Source organism: Trichomycterus rosablanca, chromosome 5 (assembly GCF_030014385.1).
Source record: "Trichomycterus rosablanca isolate fTriRos1 chromosome 5, fTriRos1.hap1, whole genome shotgun sequence".
NCBI lineage: Eukaryota > Metazoa > Chordata > Actinopteri > Siluriformes > Trichomycteridae > Trichomycterus > Trichomycterus rosablanca.
The window spans coordinates 41,128,730-41,148,819 of NC_085992.1; the positions used below are offsets into that span (position 1 = coordinate 41,128,730).

The 20,090-nt window shown below is 38.8% G+C and overlaps 1 protein-coding gene across 3 annotated transcripts in view; it reads left to right on the plus strand.

Moving 5' to 3' along the window:
• Positions 1–14,458, plus strand: part of rassf4a (Ras association domain family member 4a) — a 60,554-nt gene extending 46,096 nt beyond the window's left edge. For all 3 annotated transcript variants that reach the window (XM_062996172.1, XM_062996171.1, XM_062996173.1), the window contains 8 exons: positions 1,140–1,282; positions 3,199–3,278; positions 3,887–4,053; positions 10,998–11,099; positions 11,191–11,242; positions 11,331–11,452; positions 12,126–12,223; positions 12,832–14,458. In XM_062996172.1, coding sequence (XP_062852242.1) covers positions 1,140–1,282; positions 3,199–3,278; positions 3,887–4,053; positions 10,998–11,099; positions 11,191–11,242; positions 11,331–11,452; positions 12,126–12,223; positions 12,832–12,901 — 834 coding nt within the window. In that variant the 3' untranslated portion in view covers positions 12,902–14,458. The remainder of the gene's footprint in view (positions 1–1,139; positions 1,283–3,198; positions 3,279–3,886; positions 4,054–10,997; positions 11,100–11,190; positions 11,243–11,330; positions 11,453–12,125; positions 12,224–12,831) is intronic.
• Positions 14,459–20,090: the final 5,632 nt, after the last annotated feature.

Consider the following 20,090-nt stretch of genomic DNA (forward strand, 5'->3'; position numbering starts at 1 on the left):
TCCTGTCTCTTCCTGAAACAACCCTACTATGTATCCAGGCTTGGGACCATGGTTCTTGCTTTGTATACAGTGGTATGTTTATTTTTGAAAAAGTCACACTATTAAAAGCTTAGGATATAGTTTATGTAATTAATTTTAGAAACATGTGAGCTTAGGGTGTATTAATAATTAGGTGTCCACATACTTTTAGTCATACAGTGTATACTTGGTGTTGCATCCTAATCTATTTAGGACTGTGTGGCTATTTTAGCTACATTAGGAACAGTGATTATGTTAAAGTACATAGGGATTATTCAGATGATAAACTTAGTTCCTGATGGGATTAGTCATGCTCACATGGCACGTTTGTCCTCAGGTGCTCTTGTACAATACTGTGCTTGGTAACTATACAAGGTTTGATATAACCATTTAAAACTGATAATTATAACATATGAGAATGTTGTGGATAGCTTGAAACTGTCCATATGCTAGGTAGTCTGTATATTCTTAGGAATTCACATAAAAACCTGATTAATGTTTATTACAGATTTTAATGTAGACTGGGGATATAACAAGGGACATAATAATGCAGCAGTCCTAAGGATATATGGGGTTTAACCTAACCACTGTGATCAAGGTTTATAATAATTATGGCATCTCTTCATAGCCATGTGTTTTTTCTGGGTACTCTGGTATTCTTTCACCTCCAAAACCAGGTCAGCAGGTAGATTAACTTCTCTTATTTTGCCCTTTGTAAGTTACCGAAAGGTATTTGATGCCCTCAGATGAACTGGCACCCTTGTTCATGGTGTGTTCATGGTGTATATTTACTATTGCAAGGTCCCACTGCAAGCAATCTCAGACCTCCTCATGTTTTCAACTCACAAAGGAACGTATACGTGACATGACACAGCACCACAGACACCATTCCAGAATTCAACGCTTCACTACACAGCATGACCTAATTTGAATTGTCCTGACCGGACACCTCCCAACCTGACTTTCCACTGCTCGATTGTCTTGAAGTAGGAACGTTTGGCCCGTGACTGCCTCCCAGCACGTAGTCTTAAAACAGAGTCGGGCTGAACCTGAGCCAACAGGATTTCCTCAGTCTGTTAAAAGAATTGAACGTTTTTATTCTTACTATTTTTTGGTTGCAGGAAGGTGAGGAGTTGATCATAGAAGGTTTACTCAACATCTCCTGGGGACTGAGGAGACCAATAAGATTGCAAATGCAAGATGACACTGAGCGGTTCCACTTTGCAGAATCATGGAGGCCAGAGAACACAGTGAGAGAACACAGGTGGGTGGGATAATCTTATCTGTACTAAGCTAAACCCATTTCTATCTTAAGACTTATTAAAATTAATTTCCAAATCAGCTCAGTGAATTAGTCATATACAGGAAGAAGAAACAAGAGGTTTAGTTAAAGGTAACCAGTTGATACATAGTTAACACAGTAAAGAAATACATAAAGCAGCTTAGTAAGGTGGTGGGGCATCATGAGTCAGCAGATTAGACTCAGTCAGTCAGTTTTTTTTTTTTTTTTTTTTTTTTTTTTTTTTTTTTTTTTTTTTTTTTTTGCATTTGTCCCCCAGTTTTTCCCCCAGTCTAGTCGTATCCAGTTACCCGATTGCATTACACTTCCTCTCTACTGATGTTGACCTCCACTCTGACTGAGGACAGCCGTGACTTACACACGCCCCCTCCGACACGTGCAGTAGCCGACTGCATCTTTTCACCTGCACAAGGTGAGTTCATACGTGGATCAACTTTGTGTCTGGAGAGACACACCCTGATCACGCATTATCTCTGTGCAGGCGCCATCAATCAGCCAGCAGAGGTTGTAATTGCATCAGTTATGAGGAATCCCTGCCCTTCAACAACAAGCCAATAGTTGTTCGTGTAGGCGCCCAACCTGCCGGTAGCAGAGCTGAGATTCTAACCGATGAGTTTGAGATGTCAGCTCTGGTGTGCTAGCGTGTTTTACCGCTGTGCCACCTGAGCGCCCTTCTGTCAGTTTTCCCTCTGTTTTATTTATGGTGGTTAAATGTTTCGAGTTACACATTCATTCAAAATATCATGTAATTATTTTATTGAGATGTGGAGACTGAAGGCAACAGCATATGATTCACATGCGCTAATGAGCCATATTATGCTGTCAAACCATAGACCTCACAAGACATCTGAAGAAACCCTGTGGCATCTGGCTCCAGAACATTACTAGTAGAATCTGAGCAATTAAACCTCTTCCATTGCTCTGATGTTCAGTTTTGATGTATGAGTTTCCATTGTGGGTGCTCTTGGTGGTGGACGGTATTTAGCATGGGCACTTTCACTGACCAGCGACTATGCAGCACCATATTCTGAAGGGCTCAATGCACTGTGTTGTGATGCATTCACCACATTGACAGTATTACAATGTTCTGCAATTTAAGTTACAATAGCTCTTTTGTATTAGATGTCATAGACTAAATGTCTTCTTGCATTAATGAGTCTTGACTGCCCAGCAACCTGTCAGCAGTTCATGGTTTGTCCTTTCTTGGACCAGTGTCAGTGGGTACTCCTTGCTGTTCCAGAGATACTTCAACCCTGTCGTCTGGACAAAACAAATTGGCCCTTAGCTCATTATACTGCCCACATCTACTACATAATAAAAATATGTAATAAATATAGAGTGTAAATAAATTCTAATATTGTAAATAAGTTAATATGTCCTTCTTGATTATAGCTAAAATCAAAAACATCATTACTAGATTGTTGAGTATTCTTGGCATCTGTTTGCTCAGTTGTGTTTAACCCCCACTGAGCTGAAAAAAATGCTTATGAGTAGCCCAGAACTCACAATTGTCCTCTTTTTTCTCCCAATCTAGTTGTATTCAATTGCCCAGTTGTATCTTTTCTTCACTACTGCAGATCCTTAGCCTCACCGAGGAGGCCATACCTAATACAAGCCCCCTCTGACATGTGTGCAGTAGCCAAATGTTTTTTTTTCACCTTCCAGGTTCACAAAGGGATCAGTATCACGTATGGAGAGTCACTTGCTCTTCATTGTTTACAATCTCTGTACAAACGGTTTTGTCCAGTCAGTAGAGGCTGCAATTGCTGCATTGATGAGCAATTTTATATCCAATCAGCTGGTCAATAAGAGATTCAAACTGGGATTGCCAGTGTGTGTGTTTTAATCTTGTGTACTTTATAATATCTTCATTTTGACAGGAATGATAACAGTCAACAATCTCCCACTCAGTTCTCATTTGAGTCCAACAACAATGACGTACCTGCACCAGCAATACACGGTAAGTAATGAAGTACCTGTGCTTAATAATAAGAAAAATATACAAATATATATTCACGTTAGATGTGCTAATATAAAATGTTGTCACATGGGTTTGTAATGGTGTAACATAATTACGAACTAAAGAATTAATTTGCACGTATCGCTCAGGTGGCGCCATGGTGGCACAGTGGTAAAGTATGCTAGCCCACTATTTTTGAGATCTGGGTATCCTGGGCACGACAGGTCAAGTGTTTGCACAGTGATGTTGGACCTTCAGGCAGCTGCACGGAAGTGGTTGGCTAATATTCGAGGAAAGGGGAGTTGATCAGAACAACCTAGCCATTAGGAGGTGGACTTGTCAGTGTACTCTCAGTATAGGTCCCAAGCCTGGATAAAAATAGGAGGGTTGCATCCAACATAAAAGTTGTAAATGGGCCAGATCTGCTGTGGCAACCACTAAATACAGGAGCATCTGAAAACAAATGCACTAATTACAGTATTCTATTTTTATTGATGTATAGTTTATCACAATGACTAGAATTTGTCCATAAGTAACAGTTTTACAGTGTCTAAATGCCTGCAGCTGCGCCTGGCAAGCATATTCATCCTACTGTTGGTGTGCTGTAGGTGTGGATGACCTTGCATCAGGTGAAGAAAGCCCCCAACTACCAAGAACAAGAAGTGATGTTAGTTTCATGAACGTTCAGAGAAGATCCAAATTGCGCAGTTCTGTAGAATTACAGCGAATTAAAAGACATCGCTTCTCTATCAATGGTCACTTTTACAACTATGAGGTGAGTTAGTGTTGTTATAAGTATGTTATAAGTTGATTGTTATATCACACAATTAAGGCCCTACGGACCATGAAATGAGCCGTTTCCTGTGTAATATTCATTAGCATTAGCGCTGAAATTCCATTTAAGAAATTCACGGAAAATATTTTTCCGTGCATTTAAGAAATTATTTGTTATGACCCCAACAGTGAGGACATTAGTCAATGAAGCACATACTCTCATTTTATTTAAAATAACTTAAACAAAAAAAAACCACCATGATGCTAGAAGTATGTTGTGAACAATGCCATCTCATTGTTCACAGGACATGGGCAATCAGAATTGTTATTTTTCTCCTTGCAAATTACAGATAATCAGAAACGTTTAATATTGTTATGTACTGTAGATGGTATGCCAATCCAAAAATGAAAAATCCTTGTGTGATGAAGTAAGTGTAGCTTACCCATCACTATGGCGTGTACTTACCTTAAACTTACCTGGGTTGATCCATCCTCTGGTAAGGAGAGGGGGAGAAAGACCTGTAAAAGAGAAAAGTGTACACTTACAGTATATGTAATGTAAATAATTGTATGTTGGTTGAAGTGCCATGGCCATGCATGGGGTTAAATAAGACAATATATTGTTCTATTTACCATTGTAAAGCATTGAAATGTATCTGTAGACGCGTAGCATTTAAGTGCGTCTTGTTTACAGATTAATCTGCGCTATGAGGCGGTCCTAGCAATCCTACGGCAATTCATTTAGCAGTCAGTTAGTCAAAATGTCCAAGATATCGAAGTCTAACGCAGCTAAAAAAAACACGACTCGGGTAACTTAGTTTGGAGTCCATTCTGTGGACGCAGAGGGAAGGGTGTCAAAACATGGATGAAAAATTTCGTATTTGAGACAGTCTCGCACTATTGCTGGATGACTTAGGTTTTCATTTAACTCTTAAGGTAGGCTTTCCTCTGTATTGTAGCTTCCATTTATTCTATCAATTTATGAGTGCAATTTAATGTCTGCTGTGAAATGTGGCACTTTTTAATGCACATTTTCCTGTGAATTTAGTAGGGCCCTACACATAATCATTCTATTAAATGTTGCTTCAACCAGAGAAAGTCTTAGAATATATGCACAGACTACACATCTTGAAATTCACAAACCTAATCAATTTTTTTATAGATGCTATATGACAAATTATGTGGACACACCTTTATATTAATGCTCTTGGTTTTAAAAAATAGGATGTCCAACTAGCTAATGATGATGTGTCCACATATATTTGACCATAAAGTGATGACGATGTGTAGGATACAGATGCAAACAGCAGCACAAAGGGGGTTTTAAGAAATTCTTTCCTCTTCTGACCCCAATGGTGAGGACAATAGGCAAAGAAGCACATACAGTGGTACCTTGAAACTCAACATCAATTGGTTCTAGGAGTGGTGTTGAGTTTTATGGTATTTTTTGCCATAAGGATGTATGGGGAAACCTGTTAATGTGTTCCATGGTCCAGTGGAACGGCATATATTTTAGGCTAATGTAAAATAATGGGGTTGTTTTTGACACTTATACACTGAAAATACCACAAATATTATATAAAAACACTGAAATACAATTGAAAACAGTTATTGTTTGTTTGTTTATTAGGATTTTAACATCATGTTTTTACACTTTGGTTACATTCATGACAGGAACGTTAATTACTCATCACACAAGGTTCATCAGTTCACAAGGTTATATCGAACACAGTCATGGACAATTTAGTGTCTCCAGTTCACCTCACTTGCATGTTTTTGGACTGTGGGAGGAAACCGGAGCACCCGGAGGAAACCCACGTGGACACAGGGTGAACATGCAAACTCCACATAGGACTCGGGCCGCCCCACCCGGGGATCAATCCTAGGACCTTCTTGCTGTGAGGTGACAGTGCTACCCACTTAGCCACCGTGCCACCCCAAATGTTGCTCTAACCAGATAAAGTCCTAGAATAGATGCACAAACTACACAGCCTAAAATTCATAAACCTGCTTGAGAGTCTATAATCAATTTATATATGTATTTTTTTATAGACACTATATGACAAATTATATGGACACGCCTTTATATTAATGCTCTTGGTTTTGGAATAGGACAAGCCAATGATGATGTGTCTACATACTTGACCATATAGTGTATGTGGGTTTTAGGAAAGTTTTTTTTTCTTTTGACCACAACAGTGAGGATGTTACATCCCTATTATTTGGCTCTTGGTTTAGGGGTATAGTAGGGACAGTAACTATGGTGTGTATGTGGACAAAAAGTAATAGATGAGGAAGTGCACAAACTCAAACAAGTCCAGTATATAACAATAATCATTTAATCAGAATACCCGTACTGTACAAAACTGTAACCAAGTGTATATACAACAAATCAGTGTATGTACAATAAGTAGCATGGGGGACAAACCTGAAGAGGGAGAACATGGACAGTACCAAAGAAAAGAAATGAGTAAAACAAGTCTATACTAAACTGTGTACAAATACCCTAAATTACAGCTAAAGAAAATACATGGGGTGGTACCTGTCCTCTTACCTAGTGTTTTTAATACAGGGATAAATATCTACGTGTGCACAGTGTATACACGAGCACGCCTTACCTGTTCTACCCTCCCAGGAAAGAAAGACCAACACAAACTGGAGTGACACGTACAAAGGGAATTAAAAATCCCTACAAAGAACTAACAAGACTACTAGACTTACTAGTCTACAAGACAAGGAGATAATAACTAAAGAAACACAAAGGTCTAAAGAACCAGAGACAAACCAGAACAAGGCATCAAAACAGCAACCTAGCTTCTATGTAACAGCATTTAAAAACATCCAAACAATTGAGCCCCAAAATGGCTGCCATGCAGATCTCAGGAGCAGCTTATACAGTAAGTCTTAGGCCCCTACTCTTCCGGGTCAATAGGCTGTTGTGGCAAGAGGTGATTGGCTGAGGCTGTCTGGAAGGCCAACAGGGTCAATGATGAATGACAAACTCCTGCACCTACAGTGGGGTCAAAAAGTATTTAGTCAGCCACTGATTGTGCAAGTTCTCCTACTTAGAAAGATGAGAGAGGTCTGTAATTTTCATCATAGATACACTTCAACTATGAGAGACAAAATGAGAAAAAAAATTCAGGAAATCACATTGTAGGATTTTTAAAGAATTTATTTGTAAATTATGGTGGAAAATAAGTATTTGGTCAGTAACAAACAAGCAAGATTTCTGGCTCTCACAGACCTGTAACTTCTTCATTAAGAAGCTCTTCTGTCCTCCACTCGTTACCTGTATTAATGGCACCTGTTTGACATAGTTATCTGTATTAAAGACACCTGTCCACAGCCTCAAACAGTCAACCATGGCCAAGACCAAAGAGCTGTCGAAGGACACCAGGAAGAAAACTGTAGACCTGCACCGGGCTGGGAAGAGTGAATCTACAATAGGCAAGCAGGTTGGTGTGAATAAATCAACTGTGGGAGCAATTGTAAGAAAATGGAAGACATACAAGACCATTGATAATCTCCCTTGGGGTCAAGATCTCATCCCGTGGGGTCAAAATGATCATGAGAACGGTGAGCAAAAATCCCAGAACTACACGGAGGGACCTGATGAATGACCTGTAGAGAGCTGGGACCAAAGTAACAAAGGCTACCATCAGTAACACACTACGCCGAGAGGGACTCAAATCCTGCAGTGCCAGGCGTGTCCCCCTGCTTAAGCCAGTACATGTCCAGGCCCGTCTGAAGTTTGCCAGAGAGCATATGGATGATCCAGAAGAGGATTGGGAGAATATCATGTGGTCAGATGAAACCAAAATGGAACTTTTTGGTAAAAACTCAACTCGTCGTGTTTGGAGGAAGAAGAATGCTGAGTTGCATCCCAAGAACACCATACCTACTGTGAAGCATGGGGGTGGAAACATCATGCTTTGGGGCTGTTTTCTGCAAAGGGGACAGGACGACTGATCCGTGTTAAGGGAAGAATGAACGGGGCCATGTATCGTGAGATTTTAAGCCAAAACCTCCTTCCATCAGTGAGAGCATTGAAGATGGAACGTGGCTGGGTCTTCCAGCATGACAATGATCCCAAACACACCGCTCGGGCAACGAAGGAGTGGCTTCGTAAAAAGCATTTCAAGGTCCTGGAGTGGCCTAGCCAGTCTCCAGACCTCAACCCCATAGAAAATTTGTGGAGGGAGTTGAAAGTCTGTGTTGCCCAGCGACAGCCCCAAAACATCACTGCTCTAGAGGAGATCTGCATGGAGGAATGGGCCAAAATACCAGCTACAGTGTGTGCAAACCTGGTGAAGACTTACAGGAAACGTTTGACCTCTGTCATTGCCAACAAAGGTTATGTTACAAAGTATTGAGTTGAACTTTTGTTATTGACCAAATACTTATTTTCCACCATAATTTACAAATAAATTCTTTAAAAATCCTACAATGTGATTTCCTGGATTTTTTTTTCTAATTTTGTCTCTCATAGTTGAAGTGTACCTATGATGAAAATTACAGACCTCTCTCATCTTTCTAAGTAGGAGAACCTGCACTATCAGTGGCTGACTAAATACTTTTTGGCCCCACTGTATTTAAATTTGAATACTGCCTTTATACTGAACATGTGTGACTGAATACAGATGCAAATATTTTTTAATTTGATAGCATTTTCTGAATACTTGTATTTTATTGCTGCCTTAATTTCCTGCCTGGCAGTAGCAAGGGAACATCTTGGGCAGAAAAAAATCACATTACAACAGTGCTTTGTACGGAATGATCACACCCTGTGGTTGGCAAAGAGCTTAGGCTCTTGTTAACGACTGTAGCCGAGTATGTAAGGGGAAGTGTTGCTGGTGTGAGTGTCATACAGGTCAGTGCGCTGTAATAGATGGATGGAGATGTTGAGAGCCAGTACTTTCCTGTGCAGGCGTTCCCCTGACAGCAGCACACTTTTTACAATAGCCTGTCACCTGCACTTCTCATTAACACTCCTCAAGGTTAGGGATCAGCCCGGGTAAAAAAAGGTCTTTCTGCAGATGTGGAGTAACCGCCTGCTGAATTGTTTTGTCTTAGGAGTGGATGTTGATGGGTTTGCTGCCATTGAGAGTTTAAATGTAAAGTAATGCAGGGGAAATTAGATCTGCTGTTACATAGATATCTGCCTACCTTAACATTTGTATGTGGCCTAAGACACATTTAACTTAAATCAATACAAAAAAGATACCATGCAAGCATTTTTTATTTAAAGTTAAGAAGATGGAAATTGGAAAGGGACTGTTCTAGTCAGACAATTATTGTTTGTGGGTTTTATTAGGACTTTATTTATTATTCCTCCTATCCAGACCAATCGGTATTATGGCCAGAGCTGCTGTCTGCCAATTTTAGCTGAGTGGTAAAGGTACTGGACTAGTCATCAGAAGGTTGCTGGTTCAAGCCACACCACCACCAAATTGCCACTGTTGGGCACCTGAGCAAGGCTCTTAACCTTCTATTGTATCAATTTACATTTACAGCATTTAGCAGACACTTTTTATCCAACACAAATTACAGTTGTGTGACAGTATATTGTCTAAGCAATTGAGGGTTAAGAGCCTTGCTCGAGGGCCCAACAGTGGCAACCCTGCAGTAATTGGGCTTGTACCAGCAACCCTTCAATTACTAGTCCAGTACCTTAACCACTAGACTACAACTGCCTGTCCAGTAATAACCGTAAGTTGCTTTGGATAATAGCATCCGCTAGATGTTGCGATTGTAAATGTAATGTAAATTTGTTGTACTCTCAATATTTTACTGTAAGAGTCGTGTTTTGGACATTAAAAAAATACCATTAGAGTATATAAAAAGATGCCATTAGAGAACAAGGCCCTTAACCCTCAATTGCTTAAACTGTATTCAGTCACAATTGTAAAGCATCTGCTAATTGCCGTAAATGCAACTGCAAGTGCATTTATCTGAATAGGTCGCTCATCCATTTATGCATGCATCTGAACTTAAAATATTTTTCCTCATTGTGAATATCTGTGCATAAATATACAGATGTAAGGTGAAATTTAGAGACAAAATAAGCAAATAGTAAATCCAGTAATGCTATACACTGATCAGCCATAATATTAAAACCACCTCCTTGTTTCTACACTCACTGTCCATTTTATCAGCTCCACTTACCATATAGAAGCACTACAATTACTGACTGTAGTCCATCTATTTCTCCACATACCTTTTTAGCCTGCTTTCACCCTGTTCTTCAGTGGTCAGGACCCCCACAGGACCACCACAGAGCAGGTATTATTTAGGTGGTGAATCATTCTCAGTACTGCAGTGACACTGACATGGTGGTGGTGTGTTAGTGTGTGTTGTGCTAGTATGAGTGGATCAGACACAGCAGCGCTGCTGGAGTTTTTAAATACCGTGTACACTCACTGTCCACTCTATTAGACACTCCTACCTAGTTGGTCCACCTTGTAGATGTAAAGTCAGAGACGATCGCTCATCTATTGCTGCTGTTCGAGTTGGTCATCTTCTAGACCTTCATCAGTTGTCACAGGACGCTGCCCACGGGGCACTGTTGGCTGGATATTTTTGGTTGGTGGACTATTCTCAGTCCAGCAGTGACAGTGAGGTGTTGAAAAACTAGCAGCGCTGCTGTGTCTTATTCACTCATACCAGCACAACACACACTAACACACCACCACCATGTCAGTGTCACTGCAATGCTGAGAGTGACCCACCACCCAAATAATACCTGCTCTGTAGTAACAGATGGACTACAGTCAGTAATTGTAGAACTACAAAAGGCTTCTATATGGTAAGTGGAGCTGACAAAATGGACAATGTGTGTAGAAACATGGAGCTGGTTTTAATGTTATGGCTGATCGTTGTATATATGCTGTATAATTATACTGAATGTTATTAAAAAGTGTCCGTTTTTGTTTGCATTTTCAGACATCAATATTCACTCCAGCTTATGGATCAGTGACGAATGTTCGTGTGAACAGCTCAATGACAACACAACAAGTGCTCAGTTTGTTACTGAATAAGTTTCGGGTAAATAATAGTCCTTTATTTTTAACTATTATTATTGGTATAATTACTTTACATTTTCCATAACTACAACCTTTGTGCAATATTTCTACAGGTTGAGAATGATGCAGATAAATTTGCCCTCTATTTCGTCCATGAATCAGGAGGTATCTTTTTGTGTGTGCTGTTTTTCCCAATTAAATTTTTACTAATTGCTGCTATTCTGTAAGTACAGTAACACTTTTTTCTTTTTAGAGAGGATGAAGATTAAAGACAATGAGTATCCCTTGGTACTGCGTGTTCTGCATGGACCATGTGAAAAAATCGCCAGGCTTTTTATTATGGAAAGGGATCTTGGTGAAGAGATTACCTATGATGTGAGTATTTCTGAATACCTGCATTATTTCTCATTAAAGGCATATATAAGTAAAAAGACAGAGAAATCAAACCAGTGTCTGTATATAGCAGGGAAAATCCCTAGCAGTACTATAATCTCCAGGCTAACCTATCCCAGCTTTTCAATGGGCACAAGGCCTTGGACACAGTAACACCTTGGACGCGGCACCAGTCCATCCCAGTACAGACACACATACACACTCATACACACACCCATTCACTTATAGGGCAATTTGGTGTCTGGGGATCGAACCCAGGACCTTCTTGCTGTGAGGCGACAGTGCTACCCACTTAGCCATCGTGCTGCCTGTGACTGTTTTCTTTCATCTTTAAATAACAGTTTATATTTTTTTACAAAATATCAGACTATTTTGTGACTGTTTTCTTTAATCGTTAAATAATAGTGTATAGTTTTTACAAAATATCAGACTATTTTCTTTAATCTTTAAATAATAGTTTATATTTTTTACTATATAGCAGAATGTGACTGTTTTCTTTAATCTTTAAATAATAGTTTATATTTTTTACTAAATAGCCAAATGTGACTGTTTTCTTTAATTGTTAAATAATAGTTCATATTTTTTTACTATATAGCCAAATGTAACTGTTTTCTTTAATTGTTAATTAATAGTGTATAATTTTTTCTTCTTTAAGGTGGCACAATACATCAAGTTTGAAATGCCGGTTTTGAACAGCTTCATTATAAAATTAAGGGAAGAAGAGGAGAAAGAAATTTCTAAATTGACAGAAAGGTAGGCTTCATCTGTGAGTGTTGTTAAAAGCTTTTACTTAAATCATCTTTACTGTTTTGTAAAAATATGCTAATTCTAAAAGTGGTGCTTGAAACCAAGTCTTAAAAAAGTGTGGACAGGGCAATTTTAAATTACAAATTTTATAAAATGCTCAAACAGGTGATGCAATAATTATCAAATATTAAATGCAAGTATTAAAGCTTGGTCGACCAGAGGCTAGGAGGTTGTTTTAGTGTCCATTGCATGGGTAACTTGCACATCTGTGAGTGCAGCATTAATGCACAGATGTAGACTGGCCTGCCTATGGTCCAGATCTGTCTCGGGCTGAAAATGTTTTTACATTATGAAAGAGAAAATTACGATTACAAAGGCCCCGTCCACTTTTTGCTGAAAAGTCAAAGAAATATCACATTTGGATTATTTTGTTTAGAGGAAAATTGTTTACAATTTTCAAATTTACAAATGAATGAATTTACAAATGAATGTTTTGTGTTTATTCATTGTTATTTTTCAATACTACATAAGTCTGTTTTTAAGAACAGTATTACCATGAACAAAATCCTAATCCTAAATCTGTCATGCTGTATGTTCTCTCTTCTCTCTTACAGGTACAGTGTACTGAAGTCACTGATGCTGCAGCAGCTTAAGGATCTCTCTGACAGAGACCATTGTGCATAAGATGATTTTTAAAACTGTTTGTAACTGTAGACATAGAAGCAGTAAATTTTGTAATTAAGTAAGGTAGTGGTAGCTTAGTGGTTACAAAGCTTAACCCGGCTTGCATTGTATTTTTTTCACAGTATAAGTATCTTTGTACAATGATGTAAATGTATCTGATATGACTTGCAATACTCAGGAGACTCACATACTATTTTTTGGTGATTTCAAACTACTGTCTAAAGCACTTTTAGCATTTTTACATTTATTTTTAACTGAGTTAGCACATTTCTGCAAACTATAATTATTTTACACAATGTTAAGCCTATTTTAATTATTATAAATTATTAGCTGGTGAATGCATTTACACTGGAGGGGAACTGGTATTTTACCAGATGTTTTTGTTTTTTATTATTCATAATTTAAGTGCATTTATTAACCTGCAAAAATGCTGCCATCCTCTCTAGGCAACCAGAGGCTGTGTCTGAAAGTGCAGAGGAAACATAAATAATATCAAAGTAAGAACAAACACATTGGTGGTGTACTAATGTTGCCCACTGTGTAGTACAGCAGTATGTGATTTGCAACACTAAATACCACCTATAAGAATAGAAAAAATGTAAGCTCTGCCCACAATAACAAGGGTTCTTCAAAATGTTTCCGCACTTTTTAAAACTCTATTTATTAAGAATTTCAAAAACAAATTAAATTTCTTTTCTACATAGTCACCTTCCAATGCATTTTCCCAGCATCGTACCAACTCTTTAATACCATCAGCAAAAATGTTTTTGGTTGACCGTGTAGCCACTGATGCTTTCACATCATTATCATATAAAAATCTTCTTCCCCTTAAAGCTTCTTTGAGTGTCCAAAAAAGTGAAAATCAGATGGCGCTAAATCCAGACTTTTCTTTATCCAGATTAAACACCTTTCCTGTACACTTTAATAAAATAATCACTAAAACCACTAAGCTATATTAAAAATATGAGTCACTATATGGACAAAAGTATTGGGACACCTCTTCTAATTTTTGAATTCATGTGTTTCAGCCACAACAATTGCTAACAGGTATAATAAATGTATTATATAAAGACAATTATTTGCTTCCAACTTTGTGGCAACAGTTTAGGGAAGACTGTGTCTTTAAAGTAGGCTGTGTCTCTATAAACATGAACAAAAACCTGGATTAAAGAAACTTGAAGGTTTGACCTCAGCCCAACTGAACAGTTTTGGAATGAACTGGAACATCAGTTGAGGCTTTCTTGAAGAACATCAGTGCCCAGGCATGCAAACACTCTTTTGACTGAATGGGCACAACTTCCCACAGACATACATTAGTCTTGTGAGAAGCCCTCTCAGAAGAGTAGCTTTTGTTGTAGCTGAAACGATCACACAGAGGTCATTTTATTGTAAAACGATGTTGTTTTAAAACAGGATGACCAACAATCATGATCAGGTTTGTTTGTTTGTTTATTACAAACAAAGTGCCAGGTCGCCATTGTAAATAAGAATTCGTTCTTAATGACTTGCCTGGTTAAATTAAAGTTTAAATAAAATAAAAAATTATTAGGATTTTAACATCATGTTTTACACTGTTTGTTTACATTCAGGACAGAAACGGTAGTTACTCATTACATTAATTAGTCATGGACAATTTAGTGTCTCCAGTTCACTTGCATGTCTTTGGACTGAGGAAACCAGAGCACCCGGAGGAAACCCACGGGGAGAACATGCAAACTCCACACAGACAGGACCCGGACCGCCCCACCTGGGGATCGAACCCAGGACCTTCTTGCTGTGAGGTGACAGTGCTACCCACTTAGCCACCATGCTGCCCCTCATGATCAGGTGTCTACTTTTGGCCATATAGTGTAGCATCCTTCATATTGTATTTACTAAACTATCTAAATGTTTCAGTCTTTACTAGAAAGGTATACATTAAAGATGCAGTAATCATAGTGATTCAGTACTACTAAATATATAGTTTTAGCTTGTTTACTATCCAGCTAAACATTTTACATTTACTTTGACCATAGATTTTTTTGTCATGATTTTATGTTTTACAACAAAACACTTTGACACTTGCGAGCAACACATCATTTACACAGATTTACACTAAATGTGTTTGAATATACTTATTGTTTAGGCGTATAGGCTCTACATATGTGTTAGATTAAGTAACTGTGTGACTTTATTCAATGTTGGTTTTTGTTATGAGGTTATGATTCACATATTTTATTCTAGATTTGTAAAACATTTTACATCTTCATAAGACAATATCTTAGATACAATACTGTAGAACGGGATTTTAATAGCTGGCCTACGAACAATACTATCTAAAATGATCAGATCATTGTTACAATATTATTTTTAGTGGTGTTAATTTTGTTTTCTCTGTTATCATGTGCAGCTGTTTGTCTATATCTTACAAACCGGATTCCAAAAAAGTTGGGACACTAAACAAATTGTGAATAAAAACTGAATGCAATGATGTTGAGGTGCCAACATCTAATATTTTATTCAGAATAGAACACAAATCACAGATCAAAAGTTTAAACTGAGAGAATGTATCATTTTAAGGGAAAAATATGTTGTTTCAAAATTTCATGGCATCAACAAATCCCAAAAAAGTTGGGACAAGGCCATTTTTACCACTGTGTGGCATCCCCCCTTCTTCTTACAACACTCAACAGACGTCTGGGGACAGAGGAGACCAGTTTCTCAAGTTTAGAAATAGGAATGCTCTCCCATTCATGTATAATACAGGCCTCTAACTGTTCAATCGCCTTGGGCCTTCTTTGTCGCACCTTCCTCTTTATGATGCGCCAAATGTTCTCTATAGGTGAAAGATCTGGACTGCAGGCTGGCCATTTCAGTACCCGGATCCTTCTCCTACGTAGCCATGATGTTGTGATTGCTGCAGAATGTGGTCTGGCATTATCTTGTCGAAAAATGCAGGGTCTTCCCTGAAAGAGATGACGTCTAGATGGGAGCATATGTTGTTCTAGAACCTGAACATAGTTCTCTGCATTAATGGTGCCTTTCCAGACATGCAAGCTGCCCATGCCACAAGCACTCATGCAACCCCATACCATCAGTGATGCAGGCTTCTGAACGGAGCGTTGATAACAACTTGGGTTATCCTTGTCCTCTCTGGTCCGGATGACATGGTGTCCCAGTGTTCCATAAAGAACTTCAAATCGTGACTCATCTGACCACAGAACAGTCTTCCATTTTGCCACACTCCATTTTAAATAACCCCTGGCCCAGTGCAAACGTCTGAGCTTGTGGAGCTTGCTTAGAAATGGCTTCCTCTTTGCACTGTAGAGTTTCAGCTGGCAACGGCGGATGGCACGGTGGATTGTGTTCACTGACAATGCTTTCTGGAAGTATTCCTGAGCCCATTCTGTTATTTCCTTGACAGTGGCATTCCTGTTTGAGGTGCAGTGACGTTTAAGGGCCCGGAGATCACGAGCATCCAGTAGAGTTTTACGGCCTTGACCCTTACGCACAGCGATTGTTCCAGATTCTCTGAATCTTTTGATGATGTTATGCACGGTTGATGATGATAACTTAAAAGTCTTTGCTATTTTACGCTGGGTAACACCATTCTGGTATTGCTGCACTATCTTTTTGCGCAACAATGGTGGAATTGGTGATCCTCTTACCATCTTGACTTCTGAGAGACACTGACACTCTGAGAAGCTCTTTTTATACCCAATCATGTTGTCAATTGACCTAATTAGTGTTAACTGGTCTTCCAGCTGTTCGTTATATGCTCAATTTCCTTTTTCCAGCCACTTATTGCTACTTGTCCCAACTGTTTTGGGATTTGTTGACACTGTGAAATTTTGAATCAACATATTTTTCCTTTAAAATGTTACATTTACTCAGATTAAACTTTTGATCTGTCATCTATGTTCTATTACGAATAAAATATTGACATTTGCCATCTCCTCATCATTGCATTCAGTTTTTATTCACAATTTGTTTAGTGTCCCAACTTTTTTGGAATCCGCTTTGTACTATTTTTATCTCAATGTGTTGTAAGACTTCTTTTCCTTGAGAAACAAAAAGCCTTTTTTTTTGTTTCCTGTATGTTCACAATGTCTTGCAGAGCTGCATATTGTTTTGTTAGTGACCGGTGGAGTGCAGTAGTTCCCACGAGCTATTCCAGGCACTATTTTTATGAGAATAAGACAAGTAATCAGTACCTGCTGGCTACAGTGCCACATTTACACAATTGCTTCCTGTGGGGAAAACTTATGCTGACTTCATTTTTCTAGATAAAAGGCACACTGATAAGACTCCCCACTGACAATGTACTGTATATTAGGTAGTGGACAGTTTTTACCACTGCAATGACTAACATTTTATTCTACTTTGTCCCTTTTTTTCTAAGATTCATATTATGAAGAACACACTAAATCTCATTGTATTTGTACAATGTTAATAAAGGTATTTGTATTGGTAGTGTGTTGTACTGGTATGGGCGTTTCAGGTGCACAATCGTTTACAATTCCAACATTTAGCAGATGCTTTTATCCAGAGCAACATAGAATTGTGACCATACACAATCCAAGCAATTGACAGTTAAAAGTCTTGCCTAAGGGCTCAAGAGTGGCAACATGGAGGTGGTAGGGCTGATGACTACCCCACTGCTTTTGTTGGGATTTTTATTAACAAAGCATGGAGGAGAATAGTGCTCCAACAGAAATATCAAGCCAGCTACATCATGTGATCCAAAGTTACCTTCTGATAGAGGACTACAGAAAGATGAACACACACTGTGCATGACAAAAGGGCAGTGGTAGCCTAGCGGGTAGAGCTTCATGCTCTGCAGCTCTACCATGCAGCTACTGTTGGGCCTATGAGCAAGGCCCTTAACCCTCTTCTCTCACGGGGGGCCGTATGATGGCTGACCCTGCGCTCTGACCCCAGCTTCCAAACAAGCTGGGATTTGCGAAGAAAGAATTTCGTTGTACTGTACAACTGTATATGCATATATGACAAATAAAGGCATTCTAAAAGCAAACAGCTCAAGTCTTTAACTGTACACTTACAATGTTAACAGGGTATGTGTTCTTAATAAAAAGGGCAGAAAGTTAAACCAGTACCTGCTGCACCTGATACACTCATTCCAGAGCCATGTTAGTGTCATTGAAGTGCTGTGAATAATTCATCATCCATTTGGTGTAATATAGCTCCAAGCTCTATGTGACAGTGACACTAAGTGCATAATAACATATCACAGAAAAAATCTTTAAAAGGGGCAGCAGAAAAGACCATGTGAGAGAATGTATTGTAGTGATGCCATAGTTGGAGCTTTTAAGAGTTATTTATTTATAAGGATTTTAACGTAATGTTTTACACACTTTGGTTACATTCATGACAGGACAGATAGTTACTGGTTACACAAGATTCATCAGTGCACGTCTTTAATGTCAAACACATTTTTTACAATTTTGTATCTCCAATTTACCTCACTTGCAGGTCTTTGGACTGTGAGTGGAAACCGGAGCACCCAGAGGAAACCCACGCGGACACGGGGAGAAAGGCCTTTGAGAGATCAAAGCAAATGATCAGGGGAAAAAGATTCGACCTTGTAAGAAGTTTGAATCATAGCGAACAGTGACATCTGGTGGCCAATTAGTGGTAAAACAGCAACCTCCGTTTTGGAGACGACTGAAAGCTGTGTTTTATGAGAGTGATATGTAGGTCATATATTCATCAAATACTAACTTAACCGTTTGGCAATGGTGAAATACTATTTTCTTTTACGTTTTGAACTAAATATAGTCATGTATAACAGACATAAGTGTGCAGAACGTGATGCTTTGAAAGCACGCCACCAATGGACTCTAGAGCAGTGGAGACGTGTTCTCTGGAGTGATGAATCACGCTTCTCCATCTGGCAATCTGATGGACGAGTCTGGGTTTGGCGGTTGCCAGGAGAACGGTACTTGTCTGACTGCATTGTGCCAAGTGTAAAGTTTGGTGGAGGGGGATTATGGTGGATTATGGTGTGGGGTTGTTTTTCAGGAGTTGGGCTTGGTCCCTTAGTTCCAGTGAAAGGAACTCTTAATGCTTCAACATACCAAGAGATTTTGGACAATTTCATGCTTCCAACTTTGGGGATGGCCCCTTCCTGTTCCAACATGACCACCAGTGCACAAAACAAGGTCTATAAAGACATGGATGAGCGAGTTTGGTGTGAAAGAACTTGACTGGCCTGCACAGAGTCCTGACCTCAACCTGATAGAACACCTTTGGGATGAATTAGAGCGGAGACTGTGAGCCAGGCCTTCTCGTCCTGGTGTCTGTGTCTGACCTCACAAATGCGCTTCTGGAAGAATGGTCAAAAATTCCCATAAACACACTCCTAAACCTTGTGGAAAGCCTTCCCAGAAGAGGTAAAGCTGTTATAACTGCAAAGGTTGGGCCGACATCATATTAAACCCTGTGGATTAAGAATGGGAGTCACTCAAGTTAATATGCGTGTGAAGGCAGTCGAGCCAATACTTTTGGCAATATAGTCTATTTTAGGCTAATGTAAAATAATGGGGTTGTTTTTGACATTTATACACTGAAAATAACACAAATATAATATAAAACACTGAAATACAATTGAATACAAATAACTTTTGCACAAAGCTTAACATGTCTTATTGTACTAAAACGAGTGAGGAATTTCATTACTGGAGAGACCTTATGAGCAGTAATATTTAAGAGAGGTTTAGTGTTTCTATGTCATAATTTTAATACTGTACATTGTCACATTAAGCTTTTTTTAAGCGATAAGCGTTTTAGACTTTCTAAAACAAAACAAAAACTGATTCTTACAATATCTCAGAGCCACAAGCTGTGACACAAGTTTAAAAGTGAAACAGAAAAAAATCTAGATAAACATAGATACATGTGGAGCTATCAGAGTAGATTTGACAATTATTTCACACAAATGCAGATTCGTCTCATATGCTCACTTTAATTACGTTTAACTTGCTGAAAAAGTGACTTCAATAGCATTTAAAGTATTCATGATATTAATAACTTCAATAGCATTTAAAGTATTCAGCATATTAATAACTTCATTTTACATTTTCAGCATTTAGCAGACGCCTTTATCCAAAGCGACTTACACAATGAGCAATTGAGGGTTAAGGGCCTTGCTCAGGGACCCAACAGTGGCAACTTGGTGGTGGCGGGGCTT